Source organism: Nymphaea colorata, chromosome 1 (assembly GCF_008831285.2).
Source record: "Nymphaea colorata isolate Beijing-Zhang1983 chromosome 1, ASM883128v2, whole genome shotgun sequence".
NCBI classification, from domain to species: Eukaryota; Viridiplantae; Streptophyta; class Magnoliopsida; order Nymphaeales; family Nymphaeaceae; genus Nymphaea; species Nymphaea colorata.
In genome coordinates, this window is record NC_045138.2 from 32,423,676 (window position 1) to 32,450,314 (window position 26,639).

Here is a 26,639-nt window from a genome sequence, read left to right on the forward strand (position 1 = left end):
AAAACTCTTCATCCACAATAACTCTTTACAAGCTTCAGTTGCTGCAATATATTCTGCCTCTGTAGTGGAAAGAGCAACACACTTCTGCAACCTGGACTGCCATGATACAGCTCCCCCTACAAAAGTAAAAACATAACCAGAAAGAGACTTCATAGAGTTCAAATCACCTGCCATGTTTGCATCAACAAATCCTTGTATCTCTGGATTAGATTCACCAAAACATAAACAATAAGTGGAAGTACTTTTCAGATACCTTAGGATCCACTTCACTGCTACCCAATGCTTATTGCCTTGATTTGACAAGAACCTGCTAACTACACCACCTGCATAAGCCAAGTCTGGGCGTGTGCAAACCATAGCATACATGAGACTCCCTACTACGAAGGCATATGGAACATTCTCCATTCTTTCTTTCTCATCTGCTGAAGAAGGACATTGCTCATTTTCCAATTTAAAATGTGCTGCTAAAGGTGTACTTACAGTTTTGGCATCTTTCATGTTGAACTTGCTAAACACTTTATCAATGTATTTTTCTTGTGATAACCACAACTTCTTGGCCTTCCTATCACGAACAATCCTCATGCCTAATAATGGTTGTGCTGGCCCCAAGTCTTTCATATCAAAGAACTTGCCCATATCGATCTTCAATTGGCTAATCAATTGACAATCCTGTCCAACAATGAGCATGTCATTTACATATAACAAGAAGCTACCTGATGAGAACTCTATTATGTAGACACAATGATCTACGGCTGACCTGCGATACTTTTGATTTATCATAAATGCATCAAATTTCTTGTACCACTGTCTAAGTGCTTGTTTAAGTCTATACAAGCTCTTCTTCAACTTACAAACCATGTGTTTCTTCCTAGCAACCACAAAACCTTCTGGTTGTGTCATGTAGATTTCTTCCTCTAGATCTCCATGAAGAAAAGCAGTTTTTACATCTAACTGTTCCAACTCCAAGTCTAGACAAGCCACCAAACCAAGTATTACCCTGATAGATGACATTTTAACAACAGGAGAAAAAATTTCATCAAAATCAATACCTCTTTCCTGCTTGAAACCTTTCACCACTAACCGAGCTTTGTATCTCAACTTGCCTTAACCTTCATTTTTAAGCTTGTAGACCCACTTGTTCTGCAACACTTTCTTACCTTTTGATAGCTCTACCAAATCAAAAGTGTGATTCTTGTATAAAGAACTTTAATCTATTCATCTTTATGCACATCATCTAGCACCTCTGCATAGCATTCTGGCTCTCCACTATTTGTAAACATAATATATTCATCAGTAGAATATCTAGTAGATGGTATACGTGTTCTTTTACCTCTTCCCAATTGCTCCTCAATTGGCTCTGAATGCGAAGGAAGCTCCCCCTCCAACTCATGCTCATAATCAGTTTGAGTATCCATAGGACTGTCATCTATATACTGCTCATCTGCCTCTCTTTCCTCTTCCTCTACATTTTCATCAGTCTCACCATGCTCAGATGAAAGTTCTTCAGGTTCTGCATAGGTTGGCTCATAAACACCACTAGCATTCACACCTGACTTCGTGTCTCCCATGACATCTTCAATAGTCTGATCCTCTCTGAAGACAACATCACGACTCCTGTAGATTTTGTCATTTTTTGGATCCCATAACCTGTAACCAAATTCATCATCTGCATAACCCAAAAATATTAGAGGAATAGCTTTACCATCTAGTTTGGTCATATGTTCCTTAGGTACATGCATAAACGCTTTGCAACCAAAAACTCTGAGGTGATCATACTTAACCTCTTCATCTGACCAAACTCTATGTGGAATATCTCCATCTAGAGGCACTGAAGGAAACTTGTTTATTAAATAAACTACAGTACGCATTGCCTCTGCCCAAAAATACTTAGGCAACTTAGAGCTAGATAACAAACTTCTAACCCTCTCAATTATTGTTCTATTCATCTTTTCTGCAACTCCATTATACTGTGGAGTATAAGGAACTGTCTTTTCATGTCTAATACCATGCTTTAGACAATAATCTCGTAAAGAAGATGCTATGTACGCACCACCATTATCTGTACGCAGTCTCTTCATCTTCTTACCAGTCTCGCGCTCAACCGCTGCATGAAAAGTCATGAAGATACTACTTACTTCACTTTTGCTTTTCATTGTAAAGGCACACACCTTCCTAGATGCATCATCAATAAATGTAACAAAATAAGATGCTCCACCTTTAGATGTCACATTTATAGGTCCACGTACATCTGAATAAACTAAATCTAAAACATGTTTAGTTTTTGAAGAACGCTTTTTCTGAAAGGAAACTCGATGCAACTTACCAACCAAACAATGATCACATGGAGATATCTATGCACTATCTGCCTTTGGTAACAAATTTTTCTTGGTGAGCAAGTCGATTCCTCTTTGACTCACGTGACCTAACCTCTTAGGCCACAAATCTGACGAAGTACGACCAGTAACTGCATTAACATCCACACTACTGATTTGAGGCTTCATCCCATACAAAGAGCCAAATCTGTCACCTCTAGCCAACACTAGTGCCCCATTGATAAGTTTCCAACCTGTCTGACTAAACGAAGTACAATATCCATCTTCACTTAGTCTTTCTGCAGAAATCAAATTCATTCTCAGGTCTAGAATATGTCTCACATCTCTTAAAGTCAACTTGCATCCTGTGATCGTCTGAATGCAAACATCTCCTATCCCAACAATCTTCGAAGTGTCACTGTTGCCCATGTGAACTACTCCAAAATTACTTGCTCTGGAGGATAAGAATAACTCTCTACATGGTGTGGCATGATATGATGCCCCTGTATCTAAAATTCATGTAGAATCACCATTCTGAACTGTAAGACAATAATTTTCTTCAGATAAGAATAACACTACCTCATCATCTGAAGCAACTGCAGTGTACTCTTTTGGCTTCACATTCTCTTGAGTCTTCTTTTTCTGCTCTTTTTCTTCTTTCAATTTCCTGCAATCAATCTTCTTGTGCTCTGGAATACCACAGTGAAAGCATTTACCTGTCATCTTGGGTCTTTATTTGGACCTAGAGTTTGACCTGTCATGCCATTTGTTACGGTTCTTCTGTCTGCCCCTGTCTCCCATCACTAGCACTTGCGAGCTACCAGTACCAAGAGACTTTCTCCTTGTTTCTTCATTTAGAATGTTGCTGATTACATGCTTCATCGTAAGCACACCATCTGGAGCGAAGTTGCTCAAAGAAACAACTAAAGTCTCCCAACTGTCGGGAAGAGAACTAAGCAACAAGAGTGCCTGTAACTCATTATCTAATATCCTTTTCATGGCTGACAACTGATTGATTATGCTCTGTACTTCATTCAAATGCTCTGACACTGGTTTTCCCTCTCTAAGTTTCAGATTTACTAATTGCCTAATCAAGAAAGCCTTATTCCAAGCTGTTTTTCTCTCGTAAAGATCATGCAACTTCTGCCATAACGACTTCGCACTGGTCTCTGCGGATACCAAATGAAAAACACAGTCATCTAACCATTGTCTGATGGTGCCAATGGTTTTCCTATCCAATAACTTCCATTTTTCATCTGTCATATTCGCTGGCTTCTGGTTCTCAATGGGTGCATATAAGTCTTTACAATACAGCAAATCTTCCATTTTTGCTTTCCATATAGTCCAATTGTTCCCATTTAATGAGACCATCCTAGAGGGGGTGAACTCCATCCTTTAATAAAAATGCACACAATCAACTGGCGCTAACCTGCCTCTGATACCACTTTGTTATAGTCGTGTCCCCCAAAAGAATGCTCAACAACAATAAAAAAGGGCAAACCACCACAAAACTACTAAAAACGGAATCATAGGGCAGCGAGCATAAGATTGAATTTCCAACACCAATATTGCAGCAATATATATCAAAATATATGCTAGAGATGCAGAAAAATAGGAGACACCAATTTATGTGGAAAAACCCCTAATAATGGGCTAAAAAACAACGGGCAAGAGAGAGATATATTTATATTTCAAAGAGACAATACAACTACGTTGTTTTTCTTGCAGAGAATAGCATAAATCATTCTCAAGAATGAATAGACAAGAAAACAACAAGAAAAGAGATCACCGTATTTTCTTCTTTTCTTTTCTTTGTTTTCTTTACTTTCTCTCTTTACGCTTGAACCCACACGACTGCTCAAACCCACAACCGTGCTCTTCTTCCTCTTTCCTTCTTGCCTTCCTTCTCCCATTCTCTTCCTTCCTTCTCCTTTTCCTTATTTTCTTGCCGTGAGCAGCCACCCAAAAAAAAGCCCTATTCTTTTTCCCCAAAAAAGAGAGAGAGACGTGAGAGAGGACGCGTGAGGAAGGGGCACCATCGGGTGCCCTTCCTTTCTCCCGCCCGTCATTAAGTGACGGGCCGGGTCGGGTCTTGAGGCTGGACCCGACAAAATAGAGCCATCAATAGACAGACGATAAGGGAGGGCACTAAAGCCGCATGGCTGCAGAGAGATGGAGGGACTACATCTGAGCAAAGAAGTGTTTCCCGAGAGCCCAGTGGCTGGTATACATTCTCAGTGCAGGAAGAATCATGACAGATGCTAGGCTAAAAAGGTTTGACATTCAAGTAGCGTCCAGATGCCAGTTTTACATCCAACAGGAAGAGAATGAGGTTTCGCCTATTCCTCAGATGTCATAGAGTTAAAAGGATCTGGGAATTCGTAGCTAGTAAGTTCAACTTGCCTCCCCTTAAAACACATACTATAGATAAAGAATGGTTTAATATGGTGGTGAAGGAGGAAATTCAGGAGGAAAATCTGGGGTGTCATATGGAGAATCACGTTTCATATTGTAATCTGGCACTTATTGAAAACTGAAATGAATTAAGACATGAAGCAGACCAGGCCAGGGGCAGCGACTGTTACAAAGTTGTGGAGCTTCTGAAAGGAGCAATATGTGAATATGGACTAGAAAGCTGCAGAAAAATACAGAGTGGAAATCTGGCTGAGAATAGGAATCAAAGCAGATGACGGGGGTTGGGGGAAAGGCAATTCCATCTCAACACATATAGCAGTGTGGAATGGTGAAAGGCTCCATTGCATTGCAGGTTTGGTGAAGATATCGGTTGGGAACTGCATTTCTGGCATCTGCTGCTGGTCTTGAATAGATATCTCAGTAAAATCACCGCACCTAGTGGTCCTATTGTTATTCAAACAAACAGTAAGAAATGGAAAAGTGAGATTAGGAGATGAATTTTGGTAGAGAACCAAAAGGACACAACCTCTGAGTTCATGAATAATGTACAAAACCAGGGGAGCAGCTTGATGGTACACATAAGGGAGCCGTCAGTGGAGGTCTGCAGCATGCTTCTTTTAACTTCCGGTGAAATGGGTTTCAAGGAAAGAGAACTGGGTCACCCACGGTGAGATCCCGGTCAGTTTGCGTCCTGGTAATGGGTTCAACCTGTAAAGGTCTTAAATTTATGATGTAATCATTCCTTTCTTTTGTCAATAAAAGGACGATGACCTACCTCTCAGCAGGTTTCCGCCGGACCGAGAAAGCTGATGACCCACCCACGATGTAAAAGTTGCACCTTCCTTGGAGGGACCAGACTGCCGGAGTTATCATCGGAATTGGACTCCATTCCACGGCCAATTCAAGGTGCCATGTCTCACTCAAGTTTTAATTGATTTTTTAATAATATCTTAAAATATTTTACCTTTAAAGTACTCATATAACATTTTTTCATTTATATTAAAAAAAATCTTTATTTTTTCTTACATCGATTCAGAAACCGATTCACTAAATCTTCAAGCGCTGGAGGACTGGCTCAAAAACAGATCTTTATGCTGGTTGGTACCTATGATTAGCATGATATAATTGTCAAAATATCATCGTGGTGTTCTTTCCAAAGTCCGTGTTTAAAATATATATTGAAGATTTATTTTGTTAACATCACCATCTAAACCAGTGGCACAGCCGCATGGTGCACCTTATAAAGTTAGTTTAATACTATGGTAATATTTTGGTATAAATTAAAAATATTAAATGAATGTCCTCACCAGAATGTTTTTTTTTTTTTGGCTCCCCTAACAAAACAACAAAAACAACAGAATCATCGCTCACCCTTTTTTTTACAAAGACTACTTTGGCAAAGTTAATTAAATATTGTCCAATATCGCTTGATGCTAAAGTAAGATGGTTGGTGACGGACCGAATCCAATTTTTCAGACCGCATTGTGCAAATATGTGATATCGAAACTCTCCTCTATTCGCGGGGGTGGAGCAGACATTTTCTTTTGGGGGAGCTGAACTTCATTTTCTAAATTTTTTACCGAAGCCATTCATAATTTAAGAAGAACGTAAAAGTTTTATCAATTATAACACGTATTTTTTCTTTCTCAAAATCACATGGGGCCATGGCCCTGCCAGCCACCCTGCTTATTCAGGTCTACCGTATCTCTCGCATATGCATATGCTTACTGTCATTCTCAAAATTTATGACCTCTTATATAATTAATTGATTTGTACCTGTGCTTTCAAAGATGTTTTAATATATATATATATATATATATATATATATAAGTTCAAATCTTATCTCAAAAAGTAAAAATATGTTACTAAAAAGCAGCCACTATACGAACAATAGCAATTGTTTACAATGCAACAATAGTTCATTTGTGCTTTGAACCAGAGTCTGCAGTGCTTTCAATAACAATATATATATATATATATATATCTATACAATATATATAACAGCACTGATAATAAAATTTTTAATTCAAATCTCTCTAAAGTGTCAATATAAAAATAAATATTTCTTATGAATCCATGTGGGCCATTACCTACACTGTGCTCATAGCTGCTTCCAATCCTGGAGCAGAGCAACTGCCCACACAGTTGAGCAAAATTCTCTTATTTATATATTGGTTACATATTTATATATCAAATGACCCACAAATGTATGTTAAATGCCCCTCAACCTAATATACCTGCCTGCACCACTGCTCTGCCTTTTAGGTGGGCCTCGAAAGAATCTTCCAATGTTTTCTCAACTAAAATTGTTTTTGTTCTCTCTTGCCTGCTGAAAGCATCTTTACACGCAAGGGCGAACCGAGGGGATCAGTGACGTGAGCAAGGCGACATCGGACTCCGGCGGCTTTTTGAGGTCTGGATGTAGCCGATGTATTTACAAGCCATTTTATGAATTAAAACAGCCAACCAAAAAGATTCAAAGCATTGGTCCTTTATTGGAACCATATTAGCTTAAATTTATATTTTTATCTAAAATTAAAAAGTAAAAAGCTTAAAAGTAATAAAAAATATTATAAAAATTGAACAAACTTGAAAAATGGACATGCAATCACCTTTAAACCGAATGGCGCCTTGAATAATAAAAAAAAAAAAGCTTTAACTTGAGGCTGATTCACTTTCATTTCGGACTGTCATTTCGGAGTGTTAAAATCCGTGAGGAGAGAGAGAGAGAGAGAGAGAGAGAGAGAGAGAGAGAGAGAGAGAGATTCAGCAAAGAATCTATCTTGTGTGTTATTGATTATACAATGTATTTATAGAGTACAAGAGAGATGACGTTACAACAAATAAGGCAAGAAATAAAATCGTGTAATCAGATCCTAAATTGATAGTGATTGATACGATTTTATTTCCTGTTGAAATCATTCCCCAATTCAAGCTCCTTCCTGATTCCATGATCTTTCCTTGACAGAAGCTCTTTCCTGTTTCAAGATCTTTCCTTAACAGCCTCCCGCAAACTGAACGGCAGCTCTATGACGTTGAGGTTGTTTCTAAAATCTGTGAACACTGTTCCTCCTAAAGCTTTCGTCATTCCATCCGCTAATTGTTCTTTAGTACGAATGAAATTCACTTGGATCTCTCCTTTATTGACATGATCTCTAACGAAATGAAAATCAATTTCAACATGCTTAGTGCGAGCATGAAACATAGGGTTTGAGGCTAAATATAGAGCTCCTATATTATCACACCATAAAGTTGGTGCACCTGATAATGGAAACTGTAGCTCTTTCAGGAGAGATTTTAACCATAGTATTTCTGCAGCAGCACAGGCTAGGAACTTGTACTCAGCTTCAGTGCTGGACCGAGCAACTGTTCTTTGTTTTCTAGAGGCCCATGAGACAACATTATTGCCTAGGAAAGCAACAAAACCTCCGGTCGACTTTCGATCTTCTGGACTACCAGCCCAGTCTGCATCAGCAAAAATACTCAATTGCAAAGATGATGATCGAGTCAAGCGAAGGGCATAATGACTGGTTCCTTTTAAATACCGAAGTATTCTTTTGACCATCGTCCAATGAACAGTCTTTGGCGAGTGCATGAATTGACAAGCGCGATTTACAGCAAATGCAATATCTGGACGTGTGAGAGTAACATATTGTAGTGCGCCTATTATACTTCGATACATCGTGGGATCCCAAAATAACTGCTCGACGGTTGTAACAGATTTAGTGACCACCATGGGGGATGTTGTAGGTTTGGCATTGTCCATTTGAGCTTTGTGAAGAATGTCAGTAATGTACCGATGCTGACTCAGATATATCTCCCCAGGCCTTCGCTTGACTTCAATACCTAGGAAATAGGTAAGGGGACCAAGATCCTTTACCGAGAATGCAGAGCCAAGCTGATTAATAATATGAGAAACGAGAGATGGCGCGGATCCGGTGATGATCAAATCATCTACGTACACAACAAGAAAAATGTGATTGCCATCGCGAGAGTAAATAAACAGAGATGCATCAGACTGAGAGGCAACAAAGCCAATGTCGCGAAGGAAACAACTCAAGCGATGATACCAGGCACGTGGAGCCTGCTTGAGCCCATACAAAGCTTTGTCTAGCTTGCATACGTGATGAGGATAGGTGGCATCTTGAAACCCCTCTGGTTGAGCCATATAGACATCTTCAGAAAGAAACCCATTAAGGAAAGCATTATCAAAATCAAGTTGTCGTAATGACCAGTCAAACTGAACGGCTAAAGAGAGTAGGACTCGGATAGTAGTTGGTTTGACGGTGGGACTGAAAGTTTCTTGATAGTCAATACCAGCCGTTTGAAGAAAACCTCGGGCGACAAGGCGCGCCTTGTGCCGTGCGATAGAGCCGTCAGGATGACGCTTGATTTTGTACACCCATTTGGAACTGATAATGTTGAAGTCAGGTTGAGGCGGAACGAGATGCCATGTTTTGTTTTTCTGCAATGCTGAAAATTCTAATTGCATAGCTTGGCGCCAACACGTGGAACGAATAGCCTCTTTAAACGTTCCTGGTTCTTCTTGTTCATGGATGGCAGAAAAAACTTTGGGTTTTAACGAGCCAGTCATGGAACGAGTGATCATCGAGTGAGAAGGATGCGGAGCATCTTGAGTGGCTGCGACATCAGTAACTATGTCCAACGAATGAGCCGCCAGTGAGGACGACGCCAAAGTCATGGTGGGTGTAAGATCCTCGATAGGCTCCCCTGATGTGGGCTGAGCAGGCTCATGGACGGGCAGGCTGATATGCTCAGAGGAAGAACCAAATATTGGTGGTGGCAGAACAGTATACGATGACGACGATGCTGGCTGTAATGGAGCAACAGGACTACTTGAAGGAGAGCTGGTTGTGTGTGGTAGCCAATGAGATACAATATCTTCTGAAATAGTCATATGTTGATCGGACTTGCTCAGATGAGTTTCATCAAAAATAACATGCCGAGATATAAAAATACGGCGATGGCTTTTGTCGTAGCATAAATACCCCTTATGATGACTAGCATAACCCAGAAAGATGCATGGAGTGGTCTTGGGCAGAAACTTGGAATCATTCATGGGTGTTAATAATGGATAACATATGGTTCCAAAAACCCGAAGATGTGTATACTCTGGATCTTGTTGAAAGAGCATATAAAAGGGTGACTTTCGCTGCAATTTTAGTGTTGGTAATCTATTGATAAGATAAATAGCAGTTCGAAAAGAATCAACCCAAAAATTATATGATAAACCAGCATCATAGAGCATACTTAATCCTGTTTCAACAACATGACGATTTTTGCGTTCAACGATGCCATTTTGTTCGGGAGTGTAAGGACAAGAAAACTGATGAAATATTCCATGTGCTTCACAAAACAAGGCTAAGTCAGAGTTGACAAATTCTTTTCCATTATCGGATTGAACGGAACATATGTGAGCATTTAATTGCTTTTCAACCAAGGTTTTGAAATTCTTGAAACATGCAACAACTTCAGACTTAGCTTTAAGAGGAAACAACCATGAAAATCTGGAATAGTTGTCAACAATAAGAAGAAAGAACTTAAAGCCTTCCCGAGAAAGAATAGGGGCAGGTCCCCAAACATCCATATGAAGCATTTCAAGAGGACGTGATGCTTGAAAATCAGAAATTGGAAAGGGTTGTTTATGTGCCTTTCCCATAAGACAAGACTGACAAACTCCTTTCTGAATAGGAGAATTTATTGAAATGAACTGACTAGAGTTTAGAAAGCTAACAATCTTCTTGTTTGCATGACCAAGCCGCCGATGCCATAGATCAAATGACGCTGAAGGTTTATTGACGCCTATTGGAAACCAGCAACTAAACGCTGCCCCCTTGGTTGAAGATGACTCAATGTTCGATCGGACAGCCTTGATGGGGTAGAGCCCGTTACGCATCTTTGGTCCTTGAAGAAGAACCTTGCCCGTCTGTCGATCCTTAATAATAAAATCATGTGGTGAGAATTGAAAAATACAATCATTTTCAGACGTAAATTTTCCCACTGATAAGAGATTATGAGCTATTTTAGGAACATGCAGGGCATTAGTAAGATTGAATGAAGTCCCTTCAGAATTAACTAATAAATTGCTTGTATGCTTAATAGAAAGGCTTGAACCATTACCAATCATGATATTGTCCCTTCCATCATATGGTGTTTTGTTTTGCATCATCTCATCACTGTTGACAATATGATTAGTCGCTCCTGAGTCGGGATACCAATATTCACTTGTAGACTCCTGTAGGTTCATGGCTGAAAATGCCCGCGGGATATCATAACATGTCCTTGCCGAATGACCCTTCCGTCCGCAATATTGACACGTTACGATAGGTCGAGAATGACTTCCATGCCCTGCATTGTTGTTTGGATGTTCATGCTGTGGTTGAGGCTGGAGAGGAGGTTGTATTCCTCGTCCTTGGAATCGTCCTCCTTGCCGACCCCTAAAGTTGCCTCGACCTCTAGCGCGTCCTCGAAAAGTATTAAAGGCAACTTGATTTTCAGCCTGTGGTAATGCCTCAATGGATCTGTTAGAGTTGGACATTGACGATTTGAACATCTCAAGTCTCTTCTCTTGAGTGAGTAAGAGATCGAATAATTCAGAAAATGTAATTGAGACATTTGAAGAGTTAGCACTAATGAGAGTAATAAAACTTTCATATTCAATAGGCAAACCGTTCATCGTGATCTGAACAAGATCACTGTCGTCCGTGTCTATTCCCGCCGCAGCTAACGTATCTGCAAGGAACTTGATCCGTTCCAGATATGTGTGCATATCCATATTTCCTTTTTGAATAAAGTGTAGTTCCTTCCTCAACAACATTATTCTCAATGGTGATTGAGAACCGAAGGACTTTTTCAGCGTTTTTCATGCTTCATGTGCTGATTTGCTAGACACGATTTGCCTCAGGACTGGTTCTGAAACAGTGGCTTTGATCCAACTTAAAGCCAGACGACCGGACTTCTTCCAGATAGCAAAATCTGGATTAACTTCATTTTTACCGTCCTTCATAATAATCTCTGGAGGAGGAAGAAGCGTCCCATCAATGAACTGTACAAGTTCTTGGGACTCCATGACTGATTCCAGTTGACTGCTCCATAGAAGATAATTGTCTCTTGTGAGTTTGACGGAGACAAGAGCAGAAATCGCGTTCCATTGTGTTGACGAAGAAGATGAGTTTGCCATCATGATTAGAAGATACCAAGGCCTTCTCTCGTTGCCTTTAGACCTCGTCAGGCAAGGAACGATCCTTGACGAAGCAGTGACTAATTCTCCTTGCTCGACTTAGGCGTAGCAGCGGAATACCGACCTTCTCTGGTGAACGAGGATCGGGCGAAGCACGTGGTCTCCTCTGCTCGACTTAGGTGTAGCAGCGAAATACCGACCCTCACTGCGAACGAGAGTCGGGCGAATGAGGAGCGGGCGAACGGTTTGCTCGAGGATGCTCGAGGAGTCTGGCGGGCAGAGCGGGCGAGAGAGAGTGGGCATCGCTCGAGCGGAAGGGGCAGAGCAGGCGACAAAAAAAATCAGCAAGCAGGCGAAAATGGGGCAATGACGTCGTTCGAGCATAAGCGGAACCGGCGTCGGCAAGGGACCTGGCGTCGCTTGAGCAGAAGGAACGGAGCGGGAGTAGATGGCGTCGCTTGAGCGGAAGGAACGGAGCGGGACGCTCCGAGCAGGACGCTCCGAGCGAACGCAGGCAAGGGCTTGCGCAGGTAAAGACACCTCAAGGGAGAGAAAGCTCTGATACCATGTTAAAATCCGTGAGGATTGAGAGAGAGAGAGAGAGAGAGAGAGAGAGAGAGAGATTCAGCAAAGAATCTATCTTGTGTGTTATTGATTATACAATGTATTTATAGAGTAACAAGAGAGATGACGTTACAACAAATAAGGCAAGAAATAAAATCGTGTAATCAGATCCTAAATTGATAGTGATTGATACGATTTTATTTCCTGCTGAAATCATTCCCCAATTCAAGCTCCTTCCTGATTCCATGATCTTTCCTTGACAGAAGCTCTTTCCTGTTTCAAGATCTTTCCTTAACACGGAGGAACCAGAAACTTTGCATGAACTGTTGTTAGTTTTCCAATATCAAAAGATAAGCTAGTTATGTACAGCAAGCAGAGCTTGATCTCGGCTCAAGCTTGCTCGAATTTGACTAGTTTAAAATTGTGTTACTTGTTCGTCTATATTTTTTCTTTCGATCGAATCCTAAAAAGGGTGGTAAAATTCATAAAATCTTATCGACATGCCACTATAAGTTAACAAACAAAGAAGACAAGAGTCTGGACAAATTTAAAGGATTCGAACTCTTACAACTCAAACTTGACTCGTTTACAGGTCAAGTTTTAACTCAAGCTTGAGCTGAGTAGGGCTTCCACGGGCAAGTGCCAATCAAGCCCGATGGCTCGACTAGTCCTACGTCCATCCCTGGGGCTGGGAGAGCCCATCCAAGACCATTGTTTGGATGCTGTTCTTGTAAATTTCTTTTACGGTTTGCAAACAAAGAGGGGCACCGTGGGGTTGTTTGGATGGCGGTAAAAGATTTCACGATTTCTATGATTTTCAGTGATTTGGGGAACTTTCAGCCACTCTATTCGATGTCCAATCCTCACAAGACGGAAGAGATAAAAAGTACCTTGTTTCATTAAATATGTTTTTCCATTTGGACGTAGCTTCATCTTCCCCGTCCAAAATTCTGTCCGACTTATTTTTGGAATCATCGGAGCAGCAGGAGAAGAAATTACAGGAAAATAAGAGAAGAAAGGACAGAGAAAACGGTTACCCGTTGGCGTCTGCGGGGCAATCGGGCAAGAATACCGAGCAATCGGCGCCAGCATAGCATGAATTGCAGTCACAGACGAGCGAGCCGTCCTCCGAGATATCACTGTCCAGGAAGGCGTGGCCATGGCCAGAGCAAGAAACTGTAGCGGCGGCTTCCGCCTCCGCCGCAGCCTCTCGGCTCCACGTTAGCTCCGCATCAGGGGGGAGAAAGAGAGAGGCATGAAGAAAGAGAGGCGAGAATGAGGTTGAGAGAGAGTGAGCAGAGAAGTAGAGAGGGATGCACTCTCCCTGGATCAGCAGACATCTCTCTCTCTCTCTCTCTTGTTGATTAGTCTTGTCCAAATAAATACTAATGGCTTCATAGAGTAGAACAAGGATGTCCCGGGATGTTTAATTTATTTTGTATTATTGAATAAACAAATCACATTTTCAATTTACAACTCAATCTCTAGCATTTGAGCTTCTTATAATCCATGGCCTAGTTTACCACAATTTACTTTGTACATGTGCTTCATATCAAGTACTAATTAAATTATGAAAAAGCAATCAAACATCTAATCAAACCTCCACTGGTATGAGAGGATGTGGCTATAACACACCACTCACCAAGAAATGCACTAAGGACCTAACTATAACACACCACCCATCGCACTACCTATTAATTAATGAAAGAAATAGAGAGTGTTTGTTTGGGATATGCTTTGTACGTGGAAAATGGAAGCACCCATTTCTCTTCAATGACGGTTGTAGAGGAAACGCAACTAAATGGTGTTGACGTATTCTTCTTGCGCGACGAGGGCTTGCAGCTTGTGTTCCAACAAGTCGAAGTTATCTTGAGCCCTGAGAAGGCTGAGCCTCACGTAGCGAGGATCGGCACCAAAGACGATCCCTGCCCTTCCAATTATGCCCGCCTCTGCCATCACCTTCGCACAGTCTCTGTCCTCCTCCCTCTCGCATCTCACCCATGCATAAGCTGCCATTTTCATTCATCCCTCTTTTCAATGGGTCCTATGTTCTTTGCCATAAATTCACATTAAAAATAGAGATGAAAGACATTACAAATGTTCTTAGCTGAGACATGGATTAATTGCTTACCAAAACAGGTAATATGCACAAAAAATTGTGTATAGTAGTGTGTAATAACCAAAATATCTTTATTTAAGTGAACACAAAAGCTTTGTAGGAAGAAAAAAGGATTATGAAAAAATCTAAAATATGCATTTATTTCTTTATAGAAAATTTGGAAAATACCCCAACTCCCTTCTTTTCCCTCTAGTGTATATTTGTGTATGCACGCCCCTGCGCACATAAGTAGACCTCGTTTCTTACTCGGTTGAACTGTCTGTGCAATAAATCTTATTTTCTGAAATTGGGAAATTCAGTTTCAGGAGAATAGTGCATTTTTAAAAAGTTTAATGTCAAAATGTTCCTAAAGACGATGATGTTCTATCGGCAACCTAATCCACAAAATATGGTTAAACAATGCTTGTGGAGAATGAGAAAATATGAGTTGTCGCTATTACTCAGTATAGCCACAGAAAAAAAACGCGTTCAAACATGTTGAAAACTAAGCGAAAACACATTTTTGTTCAAAAAACAAAACAAAAAGACACATTTTATTCGTGTTTTTATCCCATTTTTCCCTTTTTGTCATTTTCCTTTTTTATAACTTTTCGTGTCTTTTGTAGTTTTTAACTACCAGATTTTTAATTTTCCATTTTTAAATTTTAGTTTTAAGATTTTGTGATATTTGTGGCTCTGTTTTTCAGTCAAGATTTCCGTGTCATCCTATGAACCTACTTCTGGGGCCGTGTTTGATCAGTCACTTAATTTTCTCTAACAATTGTGGCTGGGCTCTCCCTTGCAACAAATTTGAACTGGGCGATAAAAAAAAAAAGTACCTGGAGAAGGCCCCGACACTCTTTGGAAGTAGTTGCAGTAGAGCGGAGATAGTCTTTGCAGCGAGAACCGCTCTGAGTGCGAGACGATACGTTCAAGTCTGAGCCACCTGGACCTCATGTTTTCATATCCGAACCGAAATATTTCTGATCCATTCTTCTCCAGGGCTACGTTCAGAAGCTTGAGTGCTCTGAGCTGGGAGTCATGAGAAACAGACAGGGTGTTCAAGTCGACATAGTCCATCATTCTCTGAAACACACCTTTGTCCTTTACTATTGCCCACCTAGAGAGAGAGAGAGAGAGAGAGGGTTTGGTGCCATGATACAATAATGATGTTGTTCAGAAGAAAAGAAGAAGCAGAGCCATTGCAGGAGAAAAATCAGATTGCAGTTCTAACGATATAGGTTATCCAATCGAAACCTGCATTAAAATTAAAGGACTTAAGTCGATAGATTGGAATTGATTGTTCATATTGGATCATGTCTTCCTCCTAATCTGCACTACAAAAGCATGCAATGGGATTGGCCTAAGTATGATCTTTCATGAACTTTCTCATAGAACATAATGTTAAATGGCTACAAGTGGATCTAGATCCAGCACGGAAGCCATAAAACTGCTTGCAGTCTTGACCAAGAAATTAAAATCTAGGAGATTGCCTTGAAAACTACACCTATGATGGACCGCAAGATTGCTGAGGAGTGAGGATCCAGACCTACATGGAGTCTGGAGAGGAGGTGCTATGCCCGGAGTTGATCTGGTAGGTGTCCAGCATGGGGTGTTGTGTATTAAAAATGCATAATGTGGCTCTTAAATGCTTACCCAAGTCTGCTACCAGCATGGCCTGTGAGCTTGGACATGGTGAAAAGCATCACATCATCATCTGCAGGCTCACTGATAGCCGTGAAATGTGGCCAATAGTAAGCATGGTCATGGATCGTGGTGGTGTTGGGGCCCTTCAGAACTGCTCGGTTAAGTTGGCCATCTGGATTGTTTGGCGAGGTCACAAACTCCACAAACCTTGTGTTTGGCACACTAGACCGGTTGATCTTCCATGAATATGCATCTCCTTGCCACTCAAATTCACCAGACTTGAAAAGATCTGTTTGCAGTTGATAAGCCTGTAGAACAAGAAAATTCTTGATCATTCATATTGTCCTCATATTCATAAGGAAATAAGGGCATTTAGAGCTCTATTGGCCCCAGGCTGATGTTCGTTTTGATCGTTCACAGGCTCGACCGAAGATTATAGGCTTGAAATCAGAAGCATATCACATTATATTAGTCATTTTTGGTTTCTCAATTTAGCAGAAGAGTTTAAAGCCTTAACCATTTCATACTCTAGCAGGCCGCCATTACTTGTTGAAAAACAGAAGTTGCCTTTTAGTGTTGGAGTTTGCTTTTAAAGAGAAAAGTGTTCTGAAGCATACCCCATAGTAGGGAACGGCAGACACCACTTTGGCAGGAGAAGCATGAGAAGGAGGAGGGCATGAGAGGGCATGAACTGCTGCAGTAAAGAGTTGGGTGGAACCATGTCCAAACACTATGAACCTACCATCAGTGACTGCATTTCCTACCACCTTGTGGAGTTCCCTGATAGCTCTTTCTAGTCTGGCAGATTTCCGAGACCCATGGCCGAAGCTGTAGCTCATCCGGTGCCAACCTGTTAACATTATGGCACTACTGCCTCGCTTTTTCATCCAAAATGGCTCCAAGAATAGTGGATCGCCACTGAAAATACAATAAGCCCTCCTAATTAATAATTAGGATGATTAAATTAAAAGATCCAGCACAAACTCCCTCCTCTTCCTCTCGTTCATATGCTGCTATGCATATATATGTTCCATAAGTGCACACATGCCCACACACAGAGCAGCAATAATTGGTCATGATTCAATGGTTTTCCTTTCTAATGATCAAGTATTTTGCAGATCAGATCGTTTAAATTTAGTTTTTACAGTTTTGTTAGTGAAGATATCTTAGCCTCAATCTGCCTGCTTGGCTACTGTTGAAGGAGACGTTGGAAGCTGTTCGAGATGATCAACGGCAGGCCCATCAAGCAAAACTGCCATGGGATGCATTAGTTAACATTTAACACCTAGAGAAGGGATTGATCATCAATTTCCCCATGGAGCACCCTAACAAATTCGAGTTGCGGATATAGAACTAAGTTTGCAAATGCATGTTCCAAGACATTTTTAGAGCAATGTTGGACACAGTACAGGCTATCTAATTAGTCGTCATTTAATGAAAATTTCCATTTGAAATAGGTAAGGTTAGAAAATTAAATGCGTCATATCTTTGCATTTTTTTTATACATTGCGTATGTACAGATTTTTTGGTTAATAAACTTTCTTTAAGCTATTCAATGCTTATTTCTCGAATAATTCGACCTCATTAAAGGGTTAAAAGTGCCATGCATATATCGGAAAGGGAATTCGATTGATTCGTTAATATATTTTACTTTGAAAGTATTCGTATAACATGTTCTTTTCTTCATTTAGAACCGATTCAATTAATCAGCAGCCTCTTGGACTCGGTTCACAAATAGATGTTTATGCTGGTTGGTACCTCTACATGATTAGCATGATATATTTATTAAAATATCGACGTCGTGGTATTCTTTTCCAAACTCCCTATTTAAAATATACATTGGAGAATTATTTCTATATTGTTGTTAAATGGTTATGATCATGACGATTGTTTATGATGAAGCGTACCGATAGAAAACAGTTACCACGATTGTTTATGATGGAGCATTAATTCATTATACTTTCAACTACAGTCTGCAGTGCTTTCAATGAATATTCAACATTTGATGATTTTGACAGATTTGAACAAACAAACAACATATATATATATATATATATATATAAGAAATTTGAATGGTGACTCTACCTTTTAAAAGTCACCACCATCTAATGCAATATGATGGACAATTAAAAAAATAAGAAAGAAAAAGTAATAGACATTTTTATCGTTTAATATTAGTTTACATTTTTTTCTTTTTGTTTTTTTGCTCAACTATACATATGTTTTAGATGTAATGCTTTAGTTAGATGGTTGGATAACTTTAATTACATATATATAATTATTTTATAAGTCTGGAGGGGAACCACATGTGGGCAGTCCAACAAAATTCTCATATTAGTTAATCTAAATTTTTTATATATTTACATATCAAATAGACCAAAGATATACCGTGGGTGCCCCTGCTCAGTGCTCTGCATAGAGGTGGATAGGGGAGGGAGCAGGGAAAAAAAATTCAAATTTACACATATTGCTTTAAATTTCATTTATCATACATAAAAGTTTTGAAAATTTTATTTTAGCCTCTCTACTAAATTTTGAAACTATAATTCATCTTCCTTGAAAAAAAAAAAAATTATGCCCACGCCCGTGGAGGTGGGCCTTAGAATGAATCTCAACTAAAATATCCTTTTTTTTTCTCTCCCTCTGCCGGACGAAATCATCTTTACACGCAAGAGTAAAGAGTAAAGTAGCGACGGGGGCCGGTGAGGAAGGCGACAAAGGTGATTCATTCAGGTAGCTTTCCAACTAAAGTCTACAAATATTAACATAATCTGGACGACATTGGACTCCGGCGGCCTTTTGAGGGCCGGCTATCATCGATGTTCTTAGAATCCAATTATGAAATAAAAAGGCCAGCAAAGATTCCCTTTATTTGGAACCATATTAACTTAATTTTATATTTTTTAACTAAAACTAAAGAGCAAAGAGCTTAAAAGTAATATAACAAAATGGACATGCATCGCCATTAAATCAAATGGAGGATGGAATAAGAAAAAGCTTGAACTTGAGGCTGATTCACATCGATTTCAGACTGAACTATTGTTAATTATTCAAATATCAAAGGAGGAGACCATGGAAGATCTTCGTTCCTTTGTTACAAATATGGTTTTTGGGTTTTTAAGGGCGAGATTTTTCTCAAGTTTTTAAGCGCAAAGTTTGTTTTTTTAGAAAAATCTTGGAAAATTTTAAAAATAAAAAAAATTAGGTATAAATGAAATAAATGGGAAACTAATAGGAAAGCATAAATAAAACTATAATATTACAGTGATAAAAGGAATGTTTGAATGATAATAAAAATAATGAAAATAATTTAGTTTAAGTTTATATTCGAATCTTGTAAATTTCTTGTACAATCTGCAAACAAAAGAGGAGTATTAATCACTGAAGCCCCGGCGCCAAGTGGGCGGTCGTGGGGTTGTTTGAAAGGCGGGAAAAGAACTCGCGACTTTTTATTAGTTTCAATTTTTTTTGGGACCTCGCCACTCCATTCGATTTCCAATTTTCACAAAACAGAGACAGAAGGTGTCGTGTCTTGTTAAATCTGTTTTCCATATGGAGGCAGTTTAATCTTCCCCGTCTAGAATTCTATCCGACTTACTTTTGGAATCATCCCCGTGACGAGACGGAATGATCGGGAACAACAATAGGAGAAGAAATAACAGGAGAAAGGAACAGAAAAAGGCAATGAAAAGGGTTACCTGTTGACCTCTGCGGCGCAATCAGGCAAGAATTCCGAGCAATCGGCTCCAGCGTAGCATGAATTGCAGTCACAGACGAGGGAGCCGTCCTCCGAGAGATCTCCGTCCAGGAAGGCACGGCCATGACCGGAGCAAGAGACCATAGCGGCGGCTTCAGCCTCCGCCGCAGCCTCTCGGCTCCACGTAAGCTCGTCATCACGGCGGAAGAATGGAGAGGCACGAAGAAAGAGAGAGGCGAGAATGAGGTTGAGAGAGAGGGAGCAGAGGAGTAGCGAGGGATGCTCTCTTCCTCCTTCGGCAGCCATATCTCCCAGCCCTTTGTTCATTAATGTCTTGTCAACCATACTAATAGCTCCTTAGTGCTGAAAACAGAGGTCCCAATAATTTAGCGGGGGGAAGAAATTTCAGGGAAGCGCACATATTTTTCAAAAATCTAAAATGGGCCTAATTGAATTTTCAGAAAAGTTAAATCAATATTTTCTTTGTAATTTTCATGAGTAAAATCATGCATCTGTTAAAAAAATTTTAATAATTTCATAGCCACAAGCCCCATTGTGTTCCGCCACTTGTAGAAACAGTACATTCATTTTTTTTACAATATTTATTTAGAAGAAGCTACCTTTAATATAAAACCCTCAAAGTCATGCTAAGAAGGTCATACCCACACGCTTCCAAGTTTGTGACTTGTTTTGAGGCGGACATAACTAAGAGTTACGCATAAAAGTATCACAAAATTCATCAATTTTTTTTTTGTAACTTTAATGAGAAAAATCATGTATCTCCTATAAAAATTTTAATAATTCCCTAAAGCCACAAGCCCCATTGTGTTCTGCCACTTGTGGAAACAGTACATTTTTTTTTATATAATATTTATTTAATATAAAACCCTCAAAGTCATACCATATGCTGGAAAGAAGGTCATACATACCCACACGCTTCCAAGTTTGTGATTTGTTTTGGGGTGAACATGACTAAAAGTTCACGCCAACATTTGCAGCCCATAGAAGTAGCACAAAATAACATGATAGCAAAACTTTGCCTTATCACCACCTCATTGCCTTCCGCCCTTTGAACAAAACTGCACCCTCCATTTAAATACAGCCAAATGTATCAGCATGGAATCCTTTAAGAGATAAGATAGTTTTTTTGGAGGCTTAGGAAAGCCACTTCTCAACCAACCACAAACCAAAAGTGCTCCCCACCAAAACCAAGCTACCAAAAAATTACCTTCAAAAGACTAATACACACTATTGGATGCCAGCCCAAACAAATATCCAGATTGTGTTGTTCCTCTCGTGGATAAGGCTGTTCACGAGTCGAGTTCGAGCTAAGTTGAGCTGCTATGAACTTCATTTGGATGTCTTAAACAAAACTCAAGTTAGGCTTGAGCTTGAGCCCAGTTAAGGTTTTAGAAACTTGAACTCGGGTCGACTCGAATTCTAGAAACTTAAACTCGGGTCGGCTCGAGCAAGGGATTGGCTTGAGCTGAGCCGAGCATTTCATTAAAAATTTTAAGTTTTTAAAGAATTAGTCAGTGTGAAGATTTGAAACCATAAAAAAGAGTCAACATGAAGTTTTGAAACTATAAAGGGTGCAGCATGAGGTTTTGAACTGACTAACTTTAAACATATTATAATATAGCTTTTTCGGTTTAACGGAGTCAAGCCGAGCCTGCTTGACTCTTTTATACAATCAAGTTTATTTTTTAAGTCGAACGTCTCATTTAATAAACTAGTCAAGAGTTAGCTGCTTCTCGTGGAACAAGCGAGAGGGCTTGCAGCTTTAATGCCAGCAAGTCTCCCTTCTGCACCAAATTTTTGGTCCTTGAATCTGCATGTGATATAACAAGTGATATTGTTGCTTTTTGTGTCCAAGGGAACGCATGCTACTGATATCCAACTCTCGTTGTCTTCATGTAACTTTGAAATCTTTAATCGAATAGAGTAAACCAGATGGGTAGGACAGTTAACACCACATATTGGAAATCTTTATATTGCTTATTTGCTTTGACTAAATTAAACTGAAAATATAAAATGTCCAATTGAGTGAAGAGCTACGTGGTGCGGGTGCGATACATCTCAAAAAATTACGGTGCGGCGAAGATATTTATTATTATTATTAATTTATTAATATAATATATTAATAATATCAAATTTGATAAAAAAACTAAAAAAAAACTAAAATCAAGGTGCAGGTGCGAATCTGGGTCGCAGCCGCACCCGCACCAACACCCGCATTACATCGACGTGGGTGCATCACCAGGGTTGCCGCACCCTGGTGACATAGCTGAGCATGGGGTCATTCAGACGCTCGAAACCGAAGCCCAACTAGGCAGACCCACTATCGGGAATACTCGGTACCTATTGGGTACACGGGCCAGATGCCCTGGTTAGTACACTCTTAAAGGTGTTACACCAATCCCCTCTTATCCTTTATACCCATATGTCTGTTCGAACTTGTATCATTAAGCACATTTAACCTTCAAATCTGACCTGTTGACACAAAAGAAAGAAGGATGACAAAAACTTTACTACGATTGTAGAAAATTTCATATATATATATATATATATATATATTGGGGAATATGAAGGACTGACGTCCCAATTCCTTTTTCAAAAGATGGAGTTACGTGCACGGTTGTGCACGATGCATAGCTTTTAGGGTACGACATCTATACTCGTGGCTCACTTTCGTTGGGCCATGGCTCACTTTTGTGAGTACCTGTCATGTACAGGTCCAATGCAAATGTGCACGCATATAACCAGTTTCACCTTTCAAAACATACCTTAAGCAATATTTCAGATTACTTTATGGTTGTCTGGTGAAACAGAAATGCAGATGTGTCCATGATTGTCTTTATTAGGTTTAACTGGTCGGCGAGCACAGAACAAGATATTCAATGTAATCGGATTTGGAATTCCAGAGATCTGGAGTTGGTTCAGATTTGAAATTAGAATTGGAGGCCAAGCTATCCCATTACTAACCAGATCCAATTTTCCTTATCAAACCCCATGATCGATTCAAGATATGACTTGGTAACTGGACAACTCCATCCTATAAAAAGAGCCCGCTTCCTTTCCCTTTTATTTTTTTTGCCTTTAGGATCTTAGGCTGCATCGATATTAATGATGGGAATGGTGTTGTTTTCTTGTGTCTGTTTGAGAGTCTGTACAGTCCTTTGTCGCACGAACTGAAAGAGTCACTCTTCAACTTAGATACTGCGTCCCACCACTTCAACAAAACCCGAAGTGGTCAAACTGGATGGGGTAAAAGTTTGGTTGATGGAAATGGCAGCCGACGTAAGGTAGCACGCATAGACCTCACAGATCCATATCAAAAGGTAGTGGCTTGGATCCATTTTTCTCCAAGTAGACGTTTAGAAGCTTAAGCGGCCAGAAATGATTGTCACGTGAAAGCTTTCATAGACCTTGGCGTTGTAGTTGAGGACACTCTTTTCCCTTTTTGCTACGAGCTGTTTTCTGACAAAACGAAAATCATCCAAAAATTTATTTATTTCATTTGTGAGTGCGTCAAAGTTTGGTTTCAAATAAAGGAAAAGCAAATTCTTTTAATGAAATTTTTGTCTTTTTTTTTTCCATTCCAAGATAAATGATCTAGTGGATGAGATCGTGGTGGCCTCCCAACATCTAGTAAGAATGTGTTTCGATCCGGATGTGAATTAAAAATTTGATGTGGGTTGGATTGGATTCAGATTTGAATTCGGATTCAAGGTCAGAAATGGTATAGACTTTCTTTTATCCGAAATTTGAATTCAAATGTGTAGACATAAAAAAAAAACTATATGGTTAAGAATATAGGTAATTTGAATCCAATTCATTGACATTGCTATTCAATTAAGAACGGTAATAGATAGAATATTATACTGATCGACTGAGTTCCAGCCCAGCCCGAACATATAATTTTTTTGTGTCGAGTAAATGCTGGCTCTCAATGGTGCAATTCAAATCCAAAAAAAAACCTCTTTGGCCTTCCCTCAAAAAAAAAAAAAAAAACAATATTGGTGCCTTCCCAACTTAAAAAATACAATCATATGCTTGGCGGCGGACTCTGATCATGCAGGTGGAGAAGAAGAAGAAAAATTCACCTTTAGGTAAGCGTAGTCATGAACTGTCTTCACGTTCGGATCCACCATAACCGGTTCGCAACCTGATAATCCGGAATGCCTGGCAAAGCCACAAGCTCAGTCAAGCATCGCAATTGGATTAGATCCACTGGCCCGCAATCAGTGGTGGAGCCACATATAAGCTAGTATGGGCAGTTGGGCAGAGTCGCGCCTCTCAACCCAGAATTCCTAGCTCCACTACTGCCCGCAATGTGTACGCACCTTCTTACCACTCAAAGTCTCCTGGTCTCAAAATGTTGCTCTGGAATGGGTAGCCCTGTTGAAGAAGATGATTAATGGAATTGGTTTGCATTGTTGCCTTGATCCAAGTGGGTATCCCTGTTCAAGAAGATGATGCATAGAATTGTTTGGATCCTTGCGCCAATCCAAGCGGGACTGCAGTCAGAGATCTAAACTTGGGGTTCAGATCCAAATTGGACTATGGCAACCCACTTAAAACATGGAACCGAATCGGTTCGAGTTCCAGTAGTTTCATATTCCTAGTCATTCTTTTATTTATTGGTCAGAAAATATGCAAATTCAATGGTTTTATTTCTGATTAAACCAATGTTGCAGATATTGGTATCAATGTCGAGTGGACTTTAACAATGGTTGGGAGCCGAAGGGAGATCGGAGTTTTTAGTGTCAAAATCTTTTACGTGGGCCAAATCATAACTTTTGAAAATTTTTATATAGGTGAAACTAAAATTTTCGCTGTATTTTTATTATTTTTTTTAAGTGCATCACATTATATGTAAGGAAAACCAAAACCTTACCGTTTAAAACTCGAAACAATATTTGTGACTATGCTTGAAAATGCAACAGTAACAAACATAGACATGGAAAAAAAATCCATGACATATTGGAAAAATGAAAAGGCAAGTATCTAAAATGACATAATAAAATTCTTTGAATCTATTTTCGTGCAAAAGTGCCGCTTCGAATGCATGTTCTCCATACTATGGCTCTCAGAATAACATGTGCAATTTCCTTTTGAGCTCCCAGCAATTTCTGCTTTACAATCTTCAAGGGTGAACTACATCAACAATAACAATGTATTAACTTGATGCTTAAAATATTTATATATTATACACACACATATATATATAAACATATCTAAAATTTGATAAGATAATTTTATCGGGCCTGGCATGATGTCAACTCAAGCCTAGGCCTCAACCCAACCCGATTTCTTGTCAAGCCTGGACCGGCTAGACCCACTTTATGGCCTGGGTCTGGCTTGGTTTGGGCCGAGGGTCTGAAAGACCGACAGCCCCTCGGCCGGGTTCCCAGTCTTACTTACATGTTGATGTACAGTTGTACTTGCTGCTAAATTTAGAAGAAATTCACTGAAAACATTAACGTTAAACCTTAAAATTTCCAGCCTTGTAAGAACACATAAAGACACAAGAATTTTTTTACTTACGCATAGCGCTTCCAAATTTAAATCATTTTGCTGTACTAGTGCTAAGCACTATGTGTCGCATTTTAGGTCTATGACATCTAAGTTTTCAAACAGTAGTGGATAAGAGGGGTCTTTCCACCAACTCTATGTCTCAAATGAACCACAAGCTTAAGTTATGAAAACTTAGATGCGAATTGGAACCTACGGTTTGTAATGATAAATGTTACGTGGCATCTAATATCAACAATAATATTAAAACCTAAACTTGCCATCCTTGTTACTCATGCATCGAAATACGAGCTCTTTTACTTATATGTATAGCATTGCCTAAGACATTATTTTCTGGTATTATTCTTTTACACATATAGTTTTCCTTTAAGTATGACCGTTGAAGGACGGATCCTTGTGTCCTTCAGAGCTTCTTAAGGGTGCTCTCAAGGTTTGACAATAGCAAGCTTGCGAATCTATGGTAGATGATGAAATTATTTCTTTCGCTTGTTTTCATAAAGAATTATATGTATATGATATACGGTTCGTGGCTTCTGCTTCATATGTGTTTTATTTATGTGCTTTCTTACTATTAGATTTGAATGTAGCTTTTACTTTTCTTTTTGAGGCTTTATAGACAATATGGTTCATGGGTTTCCTTTGCTATGTGTTTTTTTTCACAAAATATGTTCATTTTTATGAAATATTTGATTATATATATATATATATATATATATATATATATATATATATATATATAGAGAGAGAGAGAGAGAGAGAGAGAGAGAGAGAGAGAGAGAGAGCTTCTTTTTGTGCTTTGTGTGGTGAATCATCAGCGAGAGGAGAAGGGGCATGATTTATGGTGTGAGGGAAGGAAGAGAGAGAGAGGGACTTGGTGGAATGCAGAAGAGAAAAGGCGATTTGTTGGCATGAAGAAGAGAAAAGATTCACGTCAGCTAAGTTGAATAGTTAATTATATATTAGTATTATTGAGTATAGTGAAAGTGGCTAATGCAAACTAATAAAGTGGAGAGCTCTCTATTTACTATAGGCCATCTTAATCCTTCTAGCTATCACACCATTCTCACCAGATGGAACTTTTTTCCAACGTGGTTTTGGCTTCTCCAACGGAGAAGGGATTGACATTTCGTTTTTTGTTAATTGGTTTTTTATATATTTATTAACATA

General features: G+C 39.4%; 1 protein-coding gene across 3 annotated transcripts; it reads right to left on the reverse strand.

Moving 5' to 3' along the window:
- Positions 1–13,365: 13,365 nt before the first annotated feature.
- LOC116267290 (tryptophan aminotransferase-related protein 3-like) lies at positions 13,366–20,275 on the reverse strand. 3 transcript variants are annotated; one of them, XM_031648953.2, is made up of 5 exons: positions 19,936–20,275; positions 16,855–17,155; positions 16,247–16,545; positions 15,430–15,710; positions 13,366–14,501 (listed from the first exon to the last, which is right to left on the reverse strand). In XM_031648953.2, the coding sequence occupies exons 1-5, from the start codon at positions 20,259–20,261 to the stop codon at positions 14,290–14,292; spliced, it is 1,419 nt and encodes a 472-aa protein (XP_031504813.1). In that variant the 5' UTR covers positions 20,262–20,275; the 3' UTR covers positions 13,366–14,289. The 3 variants fall into 3 exon arrangements, with proteins under 3 accessions (XP_031504813.1, XP_031504822.1, XP_031504831.1); XM_031648962.2 differs by having other exon boundaries at positions 14,359–14,536; XM_031648971.2 differs by having other exon boundaries at positions 14,359–14,543.
- Between the last annotated feature and the right edge of the window lie 6,364 nt (positions 20,276–26,639).

Bases quoted from the DNA above. Each gene is read 5' to 3' on its own strand.
- LOC116267290 (XM_031648953.2), bottom strand. From the start codon at position 20,261: ATGAACAAAGGGCTGGGAGATATGGCTGCCGAAGGAGGAAGAGAGCAT. The intron at 17,156-19,935 runs GTAACCCTTTTC...TTGTATTTTCAG, and splicing joins TGCGCCGCAGAGGTCAACAG to TGGCGATCCACTATTCTTGG. The intron at 16,546-16,854 runs GTATGCTTCAGA...CTTGTTCTACAG, and splicing joins CTGCCGTTCCCTACTATGGG to GCTTATCAACTGCAAACAGA.